This window comes from Gavia stellata, chromosome 11, assembly GCF_030936135.1.
Source record: "Gavia stellata isolate bGavSte3 chromosome 11, bGavSte3.hap2, whole genome shotgun sequence".
NCBI classification, from domain to species: domain Eukaryota; kingdom Metazoa; phylum Chordata; class Aves; order Gaviiformes; family Gaviidae; genus Gavia; species Gavia stellata.
The window spans coordinates 21,657,594-21,675,203 of record NC_082604.1 but is presented as its reverse complement, the minus strand read 5'-3'; the positions used below and the strand labels follow the sequence as shown (position 1 = coordinate 21,675,203).

The 17,610-nt window shown below is 37.1% G+C and overlaps 1 protein-coding gene across 3 annotated transcripts in view; it reads right to left on the bottom strand.

The window, feature by feature from the left end:
* Positions 1-431: 431 nt before the first annotated feature.
* PEX5L (peroxisomal biogenesis factor 5 like) overlaps positions 432-17,610 on the bottom strand; it is a 41,740-nt gene continuing 24,561 nt past the window's right edge. For all 3 annotated transcript variants that reach the window (XM_059822453.1, XM_059822454.1, XM_059822455.1), the window contains 8 exons: positions 14,541-14,636; positions 7,226-7,342; positions 6,142-6,285; positions 5,201-5,271; positions 3,807-4,004; positions 1,897-2,062; positions 1,375-1,532; positions 432-636 (listed from right to left, as the gene is read on the bottom strand). In XM_059822453.1, the coding sequence (XP_059678436.1) occupies positions 432-636; positions 1,375-1,532; positions 1,897-2,062; positions 3,807-4,004; positions 5,201-5,271; positions 6,142-6,285; positions 7,226-7,342; positions 14,541-14,636 (1,155 nt within the window). The remainder of the gene's footprint in view (positions 637-1,374; positions 1,533-1,896; positions 2,063-3,806; positions 4,005-5,200; positions 5,272-6,141; positions 6,286-7,225; positions 7,343-14,540; positions 14,637-17,610) is intronic.

Below are 17,610 nucleotides of genomic sequence, written 5' to 3'. Positions count from 1 at the left end.
TAGGGAATCCACATTGTAGGGCAAAGTGATGCCAGCATAGTGCGATGAGCTACTAAGAAGGTTCCTTGGATGCATTACTTGCCATTCTAATGTGCAATAACGATTATCTAGGTTTGTTCTTAATATATTTTTCTTTGTATAGCTGTGTATATATAGAGAGATATAGCTTGCATGGGATGAAGATTCTTCAGAAATGGCTATTTCATCTAGTTCAGGGCTCTGTCAGATTAGTGGCAGATCATTTCAATCCTTTGAGTTTGAATTTATTTACAATATTTTGTGCTTTTGAACTTTTCCTTTTTGAATAATGTCCAAGAGAATTCCCCTACAGATCTACAGCCATGATATTTTGGAAAATGTCATTTTGAGATGAGTAATAAAAGAGTTCTCTGTTTCCTAATACAATTTGATCAATTTGTGGATACTTTTTATTACGGCTCTAGATTAAAAGCTCTTAACAGAATGTCTAGATCACCCACATTGGCAGCTTGAAATAGTTCTGGCTGGTCCATCATAGACAGAGCGATTCGAAGTGCTGCCCAAATATTGCCTGACAGAGCAGGATGGGGAACCTGTTGTTGATTCCTGCTCTTTCTTTGCAAACTGAGAGCAGTGAGAAAATTGCTGACAGCCTCTCTGTAGGGGAGAAGAAAAAAGAAGCAAACAATATAATTTGCTTAACAACTAGAGTCAAACTTTCTAAAGTTCTGTGCTAGACTCAAGTATATTATTTTACAATGCAGTTTAGCAGTCTCTGTGTTATTCTTGCTTGATTTTCTTTAAACAAGTGGACGTGGCTTGTAGTAATGCAGAGCTCAGTCTATTCATACATCTAGGGATATTTTCTTCATTGCTGTGTAGCTTCCCTTCATCTTAACTCTCCTAAGCTGACAGTTGGGACCCTGGCATATCACCCTTGATTCCTGAAGGATGTACTGAAAGTGTTTTTGATGGCATTAGCTACTTGAAGCAGTTTAACTGAAGTTTACCTTCTAAAGACAGGCTCTTCTGTTTTCTTTTAGAAAAGCTCTTAAGCACAGGACTAAGTTTAAGTGTGAGAACAATCCCACTGATTATAGTAAGAGTACCTGCACTTAGAGCTAAAAAAATGCTTAAGCAGCTTGCTGAATGAGGGATTTATTTTCTTTTGATAGAAATTGAGTAGTTCTGTTATGTAGAATATGTGGATATAAGAAAAGCATCATTGCTTTGTTAGTACTTTGTAAAAAATAATTACAAAATTTTACAATAGCTAAGATTATGTAGCTATATTCTTATTTTTCTTTCTTCTTAGATAGCTCCAGCTAGAAAATGAATTTTTCACTTGGTAGTTATGATCCCTGACTTTTTTGTTTACATATTTTTGTAACTTACCTGTATGCCCCTAGGTTTATGCAGCTTATCCCTAAATTGTATCTGGACCTAATGAAGCCAGGTTGTATTTCTAAAGCACGTGTGTAGGCCTCGACAGCTTCTTCGCTTCGATCCCCGTTTGCCAAGGTTGCTCCAAGACGATTCCATAATGTATAGTCCTAGTGAGAAAATGAGTTTTCTACTGTAGGTGTCAAAATGGGACATAACAGTTCACTTTTGCTTGCAAAGTAAGGAGGACTGCAGAAAATAACTGTATCGTATCTTCTCTTAATTGACATGGAATGTGAGGTTCTGACTTAGGCAACTTTATATAACTAGTACAATTAATCAGCACACAGCTAGAAATTGGACGTGTATAAATCTGCTTCTAAATGGGACTGTCTTGTAATTAACATTTCTATTTCAGGTATTAAAATTTTAATGGCTGGAGTGACATCTCATTAATATTAGCCTGATCAAGAGGGGAGAAAGAAAATGGCCTGTAAAGTTAAATTCTTAAAAATGTAAAAGCATAAAATGTACCTCTGGCCGAACAGTTAAAGCAGCACTAAATGCATCTATTGCTCTGTTAAATTCTCCATTCAGGTGGAAAAGAACTCCAAGTCCCGTCTGCAAGTCAGGGTCTATCATATCACCATTCTGGTGAGCAGCCTCCAGGTACAAATCCTTTACTTCTTCAAGTAATGAGCTAGACAAGAGTGAAAAATAATCTTACAGTTCTTTACAAATATTGCAATATTGATTGTATAGCCAGAAATTAAAATCTGTGTAGTGGATGTATCAGAAGTGATATACTCCTAAAATTTTAAAATACCCTTCTTCAACTTCATCATGGCAAAGATTTACTTCCAGGTGCTGTTGTAAACTCACGTGTGGAACAAAAAAGTTCACCTATATAATGAAGAAAACAAGTCTTATGAGAAGCGGTTGAGGGAACTGGGGTTGTTTAGCCTGGAGAAAAGGAGGCTCAGGGAACACCTCATCGCTCTCTACAACTACCTGAAAGGAGGTTGCAGCCAGGTGGGTGTCGGTCTCTTTTCCCAAGTAACAAGTGATAGGACAAGAGGAAGTGGCCTCAAGTTGTGCCAGGGGAGGTTTAGATTGGGCATTAGGAAAAACTTCTTCACTGAAAGGGTTGTCAGACATTGCAACAGGCTGCCCAGAGAAGTGGTGGAGTCACCATCCCTGGAGATATTTAAAAGACATGTAGATGTGGCACGTAGGAACATGGTTTATTGGTGGACTTGGCAGTATTAGGTTTACAGTTGGACTGGATCTTAAAGGTCTTTTCCAACCTAAATGATTATGTGATTCTATGAAGTCAAAGTGCAGCTATGAACCCAAGTGAGATAACATGAAGGCTTATTAAAACTATTAAAATTGGATGAGTTTCTCAGACATCAAAGAGTTCTTTACTGGCAAAAATAGTAGTTATTCTTAAGAGGAATAGATCAAGTGACTAGCCAAGACCCCCGAAGAAACATGCCAAAATTTAAGACTTCTGTACCCACTGTAGGCTTCATAAAACTTTTGAACTGACAACACCAGATGTCAGCGAGATGAGGCTAAAGTAGAATAACACACTTAGCAATTAAGCAGAACTTGCATATTTTATTTTTGCTTATACTAAACTATCCTGTCAACCCAGGGCTTGTTAGTGATAAGGGTAAGATATAAGGCCTGTCTTAAAAATGACAAGCAGTGAGATAGCCCTAGTGTTTTAGTTCTATAAATCACATTTATGCCTTTAATGACTTTATCATGCATCTTACAATTCAGAGATACTTACTTATCGACCTCATGAAATCGTGACAAAAGGCTGCCAACTCATGATTTTTTTTTTTGTTATTTAAAATGGCTGCCAGCTCCCATTACACTATGCAAGGCTGAAATCAGATACAATGATTACACTTTCTCTTTGGTTAGAACCAGGATGGCTCTTGAACAAGCAGATGCTGCCTCCTGGTATTTTCAGTGAACTGAAGCCATGTCCCACTGCAAAATGGCTATCATTCCTGGATTCTAGTGGCTTGGTTGGGAAATAATAAATATGATGAACAGTAGGAAGAACACACACATGTAGAGCAGGATATAGGCCCGGTATGGATTTGGAAGCAGCTGAAGAATGAGGATGCGAGATGTGGGAATATAGAGACAGCAGACAAGGTCAGACAAAAGTGATGGGAGTTGAGGGGAAGCCTCTCTTTTTAGCTGTTTTTTGGGGTTGTTTTTGCTTCTTTGTTTTTTTTAAATTCCAGGAATGATATAAGATATAGCCTTCAGTCGCTAAACCAAAAGTCTCTTGCCACTAGAGACATTGAGTCTTCCATCACAGGGAACAGGCTGGACTTCTCAGAGTAAGGGAACACAGCATGCACCATAATTTCTAGTGATATTAAAATTTCCACCATCAGGATTTATACTGCATTTACCTTTCATCTGATGTCTTAGACATTCTCCTGGTAAGTGCTGGGGACCCTTTTTTGCTTTTCACTATATACTTGTATTTTGGATTTTGCTTTATCCAGTTTCTTAGAGCTTGATAGGCTTCTTGTTGATGGCCAGTGTTAGTATAACTTACAGCCAGCGCCATCAGAGCTTTTAGGTTGTTTGGCTGTAGTTCCAAGCACCTAGGCAGAAAATAAAAATATATTGCGAGGTTTTTTTAGCCCAACACAATTCTTGAATTCTTCCAAAATAATCTGTGTAAAGAAATCACTCACACAAGTAAGATCTACCCAATAATATTTTTAAAGAGGAGACTTTGTCTTATTTTTCTGTGATAAGTACATTATGCATATGTATACACAGACGTATGCATGCACATTGCATGCACATATATGTACATAAATGTATGCATACAAGTTTTGTTTTCATCCTTCTGGTTGTGAGTAAATGTAGGTAGATTCATTTTTATAGTCTCTTTCTAGTAAACAAAGAGAAGCTTTATGTAAATTCAAGCGAACAGTTTAATATGGTTTGCAGCTATATAAAAAAGTATTTTGAAGTCAAAATTTCTTCCATCCCTATGAATCTTCTCAGTCATCCTGAATTCTCAGTTTTTCTTTGATAAAGCTGGTGCCAATCAATGTGAGTAGTGGTTATATACCATTAACTGAAAACAGATTCTAGTCTATTTTGTGAACATCACTGTTGCTTGTTTCAAAACTGCAGGGATGAGCTAGCCCTAAATCAGGCAACCCCTTGAATTTATATCCAGGTAAGTTAATAAATTACACATAAACAAGTTAGAGTATCCTTAGGTGAAATGACTTGATAGTTGACATTGCTAAGGCAATTGAATATGGAGAGGGTACTTGCTTCAAATGGAAACATGAAAACCCATTAGGGAAAGATAGTAATAATGCTGATATTTTGGAACTGACATTTTACATACAAGCATACTGTGATCTTCACATCTCTATCAACCTAAAAATGTTGTCAGTTTAGTGTTCAGCAGCTGAAGAAAGCTCGTTCCAATTAAGAAAACCTCTTCATTAAAGGACAGGCTACAGAAAATATGCCAAGTGGTTAGGTATCAAAAAGGCACTTTATTTGCATTATGCCTAATTCATGTTTATCAGGCTATGTAACTTTCTTCTTGTGGAACTACTTAAATTACTAGATTAAATATTGCACTTATTAAATAAAACAGAAATATCACTGACTAGTCATCCCTCTGAAGTCACTGGGAAGATTTCTATAGCTATGTCAATGCTTTATTTAATTAAATAAATACTTCATATTACAAGGTAAGTATGACATTAAATATACCTAGGCCTCTATTACCTATCAGACCCCTTATTCAGCAATTATCTTCATCTACCTTTGGAGGGCGACAATGGCTGCCTGCTCATTTTCATTCTCTGCCTGTGTTATGCCCAGGAACTGCCAGGCCTGCAAAAATAACAATCATTGTGTTATTTTGTTATATATACACAACTACAAACAGAGTTACAATTAATATCACTGTTAAGCAGCAGGGTGAATAAAAATAGCAGATCTGTCCAGCACCAACTACAGATTTTTCTATGGCGCGCATACCAACAGTATGAATCAATGCACTTTTGTGTATCTTTGGGCCTGATAATATTCATAATCAATGAATGCAAAGGTATTCTGTCAGTGTATGATCACATGCTGATTTCTTAAATTCGAGTTACTCTACATTTTACATGTTCTTCACTGTTTTCCATAAAATTCTAGCAACATTTATTAAGTTGTATAGGTTTAAGGGATTCTAGAGAGTCTGGGAATTCTCCTTGCTTTTCGAAGTACCGCTGCTTAATTTAATGTAGCGGTAGATTCAAAGAGACCTAGATACTTACACTGTAAATATTTTTGATGTTTCACAGAAAACAGACTTTAATATATACTTACTGAAAACATCAACATCGCAGGAATGGATATAACTTAAAACTTTGTCAACATTCTTGTTAAATGAAAAATGTTCACCTTTTCAGTAGGAGTGTTTAAAAGATAGTTTGAAAACATCAGGAAAAGAAGGAAAGGTTTGAAATATTGTCTCTTTTGAATGATTTTAAATGACAGCTTGGAAATTCTACAATTTAAAAAACGGATTCTCATCTTATGAAGGGCTCACCTTTATCTATTTCAAGCTATACACTACTCCAAAACCACCATTAGCGTTCAGTCTGTTTCAGTCCATCATGATTAGCAAAGGTTTGGGCCATGAAATCATTCCATCATTGCATGCTAAAGGGAGTCCCTTTTTCCTTTATCAGTAAAAGGCACATGAGCGAATACCTCTGCATCATTGGGTTCTTGTAGAATAGCAGCCTCCAGGTATAAGATTGTAACTGGCAGGTCGCCTTCTTTCATTTTTTTCAGTCCTTCCTCAAAAGCACCAGGCCAGTCTTTGAAAGGATTCTCAGTATGGAAATAATAACCCTGGAGAAGAGAGATAACAGACCCATGATGAAGCACTGTAGCAAGGAATGGCAACTCTATAAAATTAAATGACTTACTATTTTCCAACTGGATGTAAACATCCTTTGTTCTGTGAAAATGGTATGAGCTCCCCCATGAAATTTCAATGACAAAAAGTGTAAAAAGTTAGCATCACTGGACATTTATGTTTCTGCTCTGTTTATTTTCACTTTATCTCTGAAGTTCTACTTACTGGTACTGATGTTGGGCTCTGCTGCTTCCATCAAAGATAATAGCAACAACTCACACTGACTGCAGTAAAAGCAGAACTGAACCTAGCATGAGCCCAGTACATCCAATTTGATGGTAAAGAGCACACATCAAGCAGTTGGCTCCCTGCAGTGCTTGTAACCTGATGTCTGTTCAGTTAATACCCTGAAATCTTCAATTAACCTTCAAGATATAGAACAGTGTTGCAAGCACCTGAGTTTATTTTAGTGTTTCTTTAAGTTTTGCTTTTTTCTCTCCCTGCCATTGCAGTGTAAAGGGTGTATGCTAATATCAGCTAGATAATATGAATCAAATTAAAACGTACAATGGAGGGAATGAAGAGAGACACAATCTCTATCATTTCTATCCTCAATAGTGTTTGAATGTGCCAGCCCAGATTTTTTTATTTGGTGCTTTTCCTTAAGTGCCTGTCTTCAAAAATGCCCATAATCCAGCAGTTTGCTTTGTGATCCTTTCAGCTGAATTCAGGCAGTGTGCAAGTCTAAGTGTATTCTCAGTATGGTAAGGACTTTTAAATCTACCCTTCTCACAGACACTTAAAAAGGATGAGCTCTTTTTGGGTAAAATTAGCTTCCATGTCCAAAGACTTTTCTTGGGTTCCCTTGAATAGCTGAGGCTCATCTCAAAGTTTCACAGGAAGGATGTACTGTATTAAAAAACTTTGTGTTACCTTCTCAATGGTTGAGATGGTCACCTGCCCTGTTGCTTCCTGGTTCTCTGAAATCCAGTTTCTGCGGGCCATTTCTTCCCATTCTGCTTGCATTTTATCCCAAAACTCTGTGTCTGACTAGAAGAAAAAGAGGAAAAAAAGGGAGGAAAGTTAACAACAAAACTTTAAAATAAAATGGTAAGCTTTTAATTTCTTTCTACCAGTGCTCTGAGTCTGGCAATTTTGCTGAGCAGTATTAATTCCATTAATAAACATAGTGACTCAATACTACAGCTCATATTTGTAATTCCGTATAATTAAATTTCATCTCTTATATTGGAATGCATTTCGTCAACAGAAAACTCTTTATCTCAGAGGCAGCGTATGTTCTATTTGAAGCAGGATTTGCAGCAGCTTACACTGCATCTTATTGATGCTAACAGCAAATTGTTACATAAAATTTGAAGGAAATGAATGCTGCTAGTCCCTGGCAAAAAAAAAAAAAAAAAAAAGAAATCAACTAAGCATACATGCTAAAGAATAACAATAGATAAAACCGTTTAAAAGAGAACAAGCATCCCACTTTGGTACATTCACCATCATTTTCAACTGTGTAAAAGAGTAATGGCAAAGCTTAGACAGAGGGTGTTTGCACAACAGAATTAATACAAATGAGGCTTTTTGCCATAGTGGAGAAATCTTAATATTGCATCATATACTGTGCTAGTGAGAGGAATCTGTAAGAGATTACAAAATTGTACAGTAAGATTAACATTCTGCCTAAAGAAAAGAGGCAAAAATGCATATACAAGAGAAACATAAATGATGAAAAAAGAATGAGATTTAGGATGTGTAATGACCAGAATGAGGGAACCCCTGTGGCTGCTAGAAAATGATGTCAAGAAACAGAAATAGGATTAAAAAAAAAAGGGGGGGGGAGAATCCAAGTTAAGGTGCTATTTTTTACAGCCTCCTGACATCAGTCATAAGCCCTGAATAGCATTTCCATAGCAGAATATATGCTCAGTACTACGAGCCTTTGCAAAGTTCTCCAGTTCCTACAAGGTCATGGCAGAACTTTGGTGAACTGTCACTACCGAGGGCACAGTTTCTCAGCTTATTTATGTCAAAGACAACAGAACAAATAATTCTATTGAGGTTTAGACAGAACTACTTGAAAGTGAGGTGCTAATCAAAATTAATTGAAGCTATTATAAACTGATCCAGATAGTTTTGTCTGAATCTTCATTACAAGACTGACCGCTTTGCTACTGCTCCACAGACAGGCATGATTTGCAAAAATAGAGCTTAGTCTGTGATTGCATGACTTGCTACAACCCTCCTTAAGTGCTTGCTAAAAGGAAAGTACAGACTATTACCATATCTAGAATGAGTCAGCAATAAGAACATTTGAGACTAGGTGTGAAGGACTGGGAGGACTTGCACTGGCTAACATTAAGTGTGGTTGCTGTAAATCATAAGGCTCTTTACAAATCATAGAATGATTGGGGTTGGAAGGGACCTTAAAGATCATCTAGTTCCAAGCCTCCTGCCATGGGCAGGGACACCTTCCACTAGATCAGGTTGCTCAAAGCCCCGTCCAACCTGGCCTTGAACACTTCCAGGACTGGGGCATCCACAACTTCTCTGGGCAACCTGTTCCGGTGCCTCACGACCCTCATGGTGAAGAATTTCTTCCTTATATCAAATCTAAATCTACCCTCTTTCAGATTGAAGCCATTATCCCCTGTCCTATCGCTCCATGCCCTTGTAAAAAGTCCCTCTCCAGCTTTCTTGTAGGCCCCTTCAGGTACTGGAAGGCTGCTATAAGGTCTCCATGGAGCCTTTTTTTCTCCAGGCTGAACAACCCCGACTCTCTCAGCCTGTCGTCATAGGAGAGGTGCTCCAGGTCTCTGATCATCTTTGTGGCCCTCCTCTGGCCTTGCTCCAACAGGTCCGTGTCCTTCTTATGTTGGGAGCCCCAGAGCTGAACGCAGTACTCCAGGTGGGGTCTTACAAGAGCAGAGTAGAAGGGGAGAACCACTTCCCTCAACCTGCTGGTCACACTTCTTTTGATGCAGCCCAGGATATGGTGAAAATGGCAAGGTACATTCCCTCTTTAGAAATATAACAGGCATTTCCCTTCGGCTCTTACTGTAGCATGTGCCTCCTGATATCCAGCACTTTCTTACAGGAGACTCATAATTGTCTGAATTATGCGATTATTTGATCTGTGAAGGTACCTGCTATGTTCCTCTGTGGACTAGGAAATAAACATGAATCGTTTAGTCCTGGAAAGGAGATTTCACTCTTTGTAATAGAATCGAACAGAACATGACAACACTGTGATACAACAACTTCCAACGTTTCAAAATTTGCTTTTATTCCAAATTTGAAGGAAATACAGTCTTTTAAATAGTTGTGAGATTGTGCTGAAATGTCCATTTAGGGTTTGAAAAGGCTTGGATAATGAATCAGATCGCTCCCTCTTTTACTCTTATCAGCCATGACCAGAGGCACTTGAATCCCTTAAACGTTCCTGTTCCACAGATCTCTCTATCAGTGATTTTTGCATTCAGTGCAATTCTGCACTGCATTGAAGAAAAAATTACTTGGCTGTGTTTTTACTAGCAGTAATTTTGAGACTCAGGATTGAGGTAAAGGAGTGGAAATTTTCCTTTCCTACAGATTAATATTAGTAAAACTACTGAAAAGTAATTAGTAATGCCTTTTTAAACAGATTAATTTATAGAACTAATTTTTTTTATATATATATATGATGTTTATGTTAGAATTTTTGCTTGTATTTTTCCCACAAAAACCCCTTATGAATCAATGGTTTGGAAACATACCAAATCACATTTCTGCAGATTGTAAGCAAGCATATAAGTGGCTTTAGGTCTTAAGTTCAAATTCTGCTGCTTGATTACGTACTTATAATTCACACAGAAGTTCACTGTGTGCATATCATGAATTACTATGCACTCATGTAGCCATGCTTGATGTCTACCTGTAGTCAGTCAAAGGTGGGGGGATAATGTAATGGGGAGAAGACCTGCTTTGCTATAATGTCTCAACTCATCATATGCTACTTGGACACAGGCCAGAACCCAACTGTTATTTTGCAACTATAAGCAAAGATTTGCTTGTTTGGGCCAAATGGGCTTAAGTCCCAGCTACAGCTTTCTAAGTACATCCAGCATGTGGGACGTCTGAAACTGGTATGGCAAAACTGCACTGAGCAACTGGATCATGCACAATTATGGCACCTGATAAAGCGCTATAATATTGCTGTGACAAATAACAATGTCAATAGTAGAGCAGTTTAATGTCCTTGAGAAAGAAGACTGTAAATATTACACAGTCTTTGTTAAAGGCCTAAGTCTATTTCAGCTGTTGTTAGTAGCAAATTTTTCATTGACTCAGAAACAGGAGGGTTAAATTAATATTGAGTGTTTCTGAAAATCTGGCTTTGGATCAAGACTCCTAGATCTAATTTTAAGTCTATTTGCTATGTGACTGGTTTCAATTACTTCACTTCCATGTTTTTACTACATTAATGCTGGCGAATTACTTTGGACATACCAAAAGTTTACAGAGCAGTTGAACACATCTAACACATTCTCAGATCATCTGCAGCAGTTAAGTGGAATGACAACCAGGAAGAATGTTCATATCATCTGAGTACTTCCAAGCAGAATATTCTGCATTTTGTCAAAGAGGCTATTTTTACTCTTAGTGTCTAAAAATATGCTGAAGCAGTTAAACAAATGGGAGGCAAAATATTTCCAGGCTGTTTACTTCCTACGATACAGTGAAGGGGGGTGGGAGCTGGAGTGTACTTTCTGAATATTGATGGCTAATTTTTAAACTTACCTAACTTAATAACTCTAAGAATAGAATTTTGCCTGTCCTGTACTGCCAAAAATTAATTTGCAGTGTTCCTTCTTGACAAATGTATAAGAAACAAAGGTTCTGTGGTTGTTCTTTCTTTGAATTACTGTATCAACGTACTCTTCAATGTCAAAGACACAGGAAGTTAAACTTATGTGCTAACTACATAAGATTTCCTTAGCTGATATCTACTCAAAACAAAATCTGAAGTATGCTTTTTAGTAAAGTTTAGAGATAAAAAATGCATATCGAGGCAAAGATTCCCATTGTGATTTGAGAGAGTACCAAATAAAATGCATCTGAATGACTCAAGCTCCTAAATTGCAGTTTAAAATGTGGTTTAGGCAGTCTTAGGCACATCCAAAAGGGATGTCGAAATAGTGAGACAGGAATATCACAGGTACAGGAAGGATTCTAACTGGTATGCATGGGAACCACAAAGCTGATGATTCTGGACTGTTTTCCTAGGCTAGAGTAAATTCATCCCATCTTCTTCCTATGTATTTTGTCACATAATTTAGCTGTAATATGTTCTGATGCTACATAACAGTATATTATACAGCAGATGGCTCGTGTGACATGGCGTAAATACAATGATGCTGAGGAGGACAGCTCAAAATTTCTTTCACGTAAGCTCACAAAACAGCGTGGCATCTGCGGTTTAACCTCTACATCAGGGAAATATGGAATAAGAAAATATCAAAACTGCTTTGTTTCCATCTCTGAGACATTTCTCAGCTGGAAGTTTTTGCATTTTCTTGGTTTCATTTTTATTTATTCTAACTCATTACCAATAGGACGGTGGATGATAAAATAATAATTTTAACAGAATATAGGTACAGGATGGATCTGAATCCCCATGATGGCATTTTAAAAAAATTCAAAAGTACCACTATTTGGTAAAACACAGCTAATCATTAGAAAGATTCCATTAAATCATATTTGGTATGGCACTTGGAAATCATGAAGACTTCAGGCTATTTGTGCTTCCGTCCCGTGTATAGCAAAGGGATGAGGCAAAAATCAAATCCAATTTCCAGAATGACAGAAAAGGTAGCCAAGTCTGCAAGCACCCAATCACTGCAAGTGAATCTGGACCCTCTCTAATAAAAAAGCTAATTTACTTACCTCTTTATTCTTAAAAGATTCCCCAATGGCATAGACATCTTTAAACCTTCTTAAGAAAGAATTACCTCACAGATCTTCATTAATCTCAAAGTTTGACGTCTTAAAACCATTCCCAAAGCTCTAAAGTGAACACTGGGTGGAGGATAAAGTTTGGTGTCTTCATTTGCTGAATTGTTAATTAATTCCTTTCAAACTAGGCCACAAAGAACCTGAGATTTGCTTCCTTTTCTTGATCGATTTTCTGGCTAATCTTACCACTTGGAGCTTTCCCAGTTGAAGAATATTACAGAAACATCCAAAGCCTGAAAGATGAATTTTTGAGCTGTATCTATTCTCTGCTTAAGAAAGCACTAATCTTTCTGAGATGGGCTGCAATTTATTTCAATCACTCTAGCTTCCTTAGCACTTCATTTTAGCTAGGATGAAAATGCAGCTCTTTTCACATGCAAATGGCAATAACTGCTCTATAAGGTTTTGAAGAATCCTTTCCTTTACATTTTAACTACCTGGTCCAAATTTTTATTTTAAGCAAATGAATAACTTAAGACTGCCAGCTACACAGTTAGGGAAACATTTAATTATATTCTTTTTAATAGCTGTTTCTGAGACTACATTAAAGCATTTTAACAACCTGTCTTTGTTGCCTCAGAATGACCTTTTAATGTGGTTTTTTTTTTTTTTTTTTAAATATACTCTCTTCTTTACCTTACTTTGTAAAGTAATTCAATAATTTTTCTAATTTTTCTTTCTCCTGAAGATCTGGGAACTCCCCATCACACATGGTTTCTGGCAATTGCAAGAGTACTGACATCATTTGCTTAACCACTAACCATAACACAGAGATGTTCACCATCAGATTCCCTGTGTCTCAATCACAGATTACAGTACAACATGTGCCACCTTAAGGATCAGTCTGCAGTGCAATTAGGAACATCTAGAGCATTTTAAGCAGTGGCAATCTGAAAGCAAGTCTCTCCTTTCCTGCCTGGAGCAAACACATATGATGTGTGACATCAAAAAACCTATTGTGCGTCACGAGCAGTTGTTTATAAAGAATCTATTTGATCAGGAAAGAACAATGCACTCAGAAAATACAAGAAACATGCATTCAGTGTATAATTTATGAATCAGCTAACTTACTGATTGTGTCCATTTTAGCCTTGTATGCTGATAGAAGAATTTTTTTGTGTGCAGTAAGATCCTAAGAAACCTCGGTAGAAACCATGCAATCTTACCTTAGCATATAATGAAAAAAACCAACAAATCAAATTAATTTCTTAAATAGGAAATTTTGTTTCTAGCTAGAAGCCAGCATATGATTTAGACCTAGTTTTGTTTGTAATCAACCAATCTAGAATAGTTCAACTGCCAACACTGGAATTACAATGGTATAAAACTTGAGTTAGAGGAGTATTAAAATACAGACACTGAAATTTAAATTTAAACACATATATCCCTAAAGCGCTTTAGATGTTTGGAGTCTAATGACTTTTGTCCTCAGTGGAATGCAGCTGTCTTGGGTCTTTGTGGTGATGGGATTTTGAAGGGTTACTGACTGAACCCCTGAGAAGATACGATGCTCAAGATTGATGCTTGTATCTAATTTTTTATTGGATTCTGTTAAAACAAATGTATGCCACCTTGTCTCTAGATAGGATCAGGATTTCAATTGGAACTAGTGGTATAAGGTAACACGAGGCATTTTTCATGTTGGAAAAGTAGTAGTTAGTGAAAGAAACAGAAGCGCAATAGGAGAACTATCCAAATACCTGCACCTTTTCAAACTAAATTGATTTACCAGGAAACAAGAATACTCCTGTGTTTAACATTCTGCCACTAATTATAAAGATACGTTGGTGCATGGTTACTGCTATACATGCAGTTACCCATAACAGCAGGTAATCATTCTGTTTATCAATGATTCTGAATTTCAGTTTCACTGTGGAGAACTGGTTTATGTCTGAGTTTAAATAACTGATTGCAGACATTCAGTTGCTGGGGAAAAATATGCTTCACTCTTATACTTTCACTTTCAAAGTACTTACATTTATGGGGAACTTTTCTTGACCCACTTGCTATAGCAATATAAAATCGAGCTTGAAAAGTTGGTTCAGTCTAATCTTCATTTATAGCTAAGGTTTTGTGGCATTTTTTTAAGAGAGAAACTGCTACTTTAAATGAGCAACTCCAGGGAACTTATCTTTTTTCTGCTTTAAATAATCCAGTTCCAAATTTCTCCTATACTTGTGCTGCAAGATGAATAAGAAATCCATAGAACATTAGCTGAAAATGAAAACATTAACTGAAGTAATACCTCAACAGCTGCCTTTGCTCTTTCAAATTCCTCCTCCAAGGAGTGATTTCTGGAGAGAAGAGGCCCTCCCCAACGCTGCTCCTTAGTTGATCGTGCCTAAAAAATAAAGGAATAAATCAGAAAGGGATGATATACTCTCTGCCACATTTCTGAGTTATGTCCTTAATTGCCTAGAGCTCCAAATGGCCTTTCTGTTGGGCAAAACTAGTTGTCTTCCTGCATGAATTCCTCTGAATTCTCTTACACTGTAGCAGAGATCATTCCTCATGGGAAGCAGAGTAATTTATCTTTTCCAGACTTTTCTTTTCACTCAAGATGCATGAAAGATAGAGACATCCAAGAAAAGACAATGCAAGAGTTGGGCTACAAAGGGAAGAGCTGGCTATTTTGTATAAGACTTTTACCTTAATTGTTCCTACTCCTGCATTATGACTGTGGCAATGCATTCCACTCACTATGCTCCAGGAAGAAAGCATCTCATTTTCGCTGTATATTTTGTGTTTTCCTTTCAGCTTCTGCTTTGGGATCACACTGGAGAGCCTGATTTGCTATGGATTTCACTGGAAGGACAAATTCGTTTTACAATCAGCAGCTCTCTCTTCTGTGCCTTACTATCAGTCAATCCCATTGGAGGTACATAACAAGTTTCTCCCTGTTCTTTTACTAAAACCTTTTTTTTTTTTTTCACAAAAGCATAGTACAAAACCAAACAGTATTCAATGATGGCATAGAAAAGCACAAAGTGGCCTAATCTTGCTAAACAGAGCTCTGACTGCTAATCCCTTTCCTTGCACTTGTCAGAGGTTAAACTCATTAGCCATTTGCCTGACAGTGGTCCCAACTGCATTAATTTATATGATCATATTTCTGATGACCGTACTTGTAATATTCAATTTCAATGTGCCACATTGCTAAAAGACTAATTTTGCTCACTTCAGGCTCATTGGGCTGTATCTGCAAGTGTTGGAATGTGCACTGCTGGGATGAAACATCCAACACATTCCTGGGCGTTCATGTAAGTACTGTGCAATACATGGTCAAACACGTATGTCTGTGTGTGTACACAAGTTTTTTTTACCTAGAAAGATGGCATTCGTTTGCCAGTCTAGCCCTAAAGTTTCTATTTTGTACCTGAGTCTTTGATGTCTCAGGTAGAGACGGATGAGCGAAATGTATATTGGGTTGATGATACACATATGGTTAAAAAAAGAACGATACAGCACAATTTCTGTGAGAAGCACACGGTGGTGGGGCCACTCTGTGCATTCTTCTGTGTTGGCTTTTGGACTTTGCTGCAAGTGACAGGAAGCACAGAGCATGAGGGAAGGTCTACATGAGGATCTATAGTTTCTGTTTTCACATCTACTAGCTCTGGTCCATGTTTGGAAAATATTTTTTTCTTTGGTGAGGCCAGGAAGAGATTTCAGGTTGTCATTGAAAACATAGCAAAACCCAATCCTATATACTAAACAGTTATTTTACTGATTAATAGCATTTAGGGCAGAAGAGTTAACTGGTTCAAATCATCTGTTTGTCTATATATTACCTGACAGTATTTGTCACTCAACATCCACAGAGAATAAATTGAGGTTGTCTGGAATATATGTCTTTGAGGAAGGTGCTTGGATTTAATTTAAAGTTATCAAGAGACCTTCATCTTATTACTTTGCAAATTTGTTTAATTGCCCTCCTTGTTTCTCTTATTAATGATAATTTCTGCTTCCAACTATCACTTCTTATTCTTTTTCTAGTAGTTTAAAGCACTTTTTAGTACCCCTTATTTTCTCTGTGGAAAGAAACTGATGACTTTAATCAGGTTTTAATTGTCTTTTAAATGATATAAAGAGATGGAGATCTTAAATTATCTCATTATGAGGCATTTTATTCAGATTCAACCTTTTTTGTGTCTCTTTTACTCTCCCTCTTTATTTTTTTATAGCTTTATATTTTTTTATAGCCATACAGTCAACCAAAGTGAACCCTATATTCCAGTACCTGTCTTGCTGTTTCTCTGTACAGAAATCTCCCACTAATTATGTCTGCTTCTACACACTCTTCTTGCCACAGTACTGCACAGGGAGCACTCATGTTGACATTCTCGTACACTCTGAGCCATAGATTCTTTTCAAATTGCCTTCCAGCATACTGTTGTAAGAAGAGCCTGCATTCTTGTTCTGAAATGTATGACTTTTCAAGCGACTGTATTGGAATATGTATTTATACAGATGTCTTGGTCTCCAGCTCATTTTTATGACTCTTTTATACACATTTTTTTCAGTCCACTGTTGTATCATATGCAAATTTTATCAGGAATGGCTTGCATATTTATTTTCAGATCAATAATATTGAAGATCATGGTTTCTCTTTGGAATCACAGAAGAACCCCCATGTGATTACAATTCCTAATAACTACTGTTCTTGACAACTTAAGTTAGCCAGTTTTAATTTGTTTAACAGCTGCTTTATTCATACTGCATGGTGCTAATTTTAAAATCAGAATATGGTATGTTAATTCAAACATCTTGCAGAATATCACCCAGCAACTTTTATCAACCCGACCTGTAATCTGATCAAAGAATTAAATTTGGTTTTCTTGACACAAAACTCTGTTGATAGACATTAATTATGTTCCTAGCCTATTCATTATTTACGACTTGGCTCTTGCAAACTATTTGATTACTTCTGGCAAACTATTTGATTACTTCTGCTTTTTAATCTCTTGTTTCCAGTGACTGCAATTTCCTTAGGTCAAGGACAATACTGTAAATAACAATGTTCAGACTGAGTAGTACTGCAGAAAGGGAGAATGAGCTTGTTGGGGCAGTAGAAAGGCGAGGGGAAAGAGGACAAGAAGCACAGAAGTCTCCTCCTCTGCCACATGTCAGAGTATACACATTGTCCCCACATAATCACCACAGAAATATACCTTCTCCTCCATTAAATGCACATCTGCCCTCAACCAGGGGGAAAAAAGAAGTAATTAACAAAACCCACATAAGCTGCATTTACATATAGACAATGCAGAGTCATATTCTGACTTGTGATACCCAGAAGTGAAATACCCCACAAA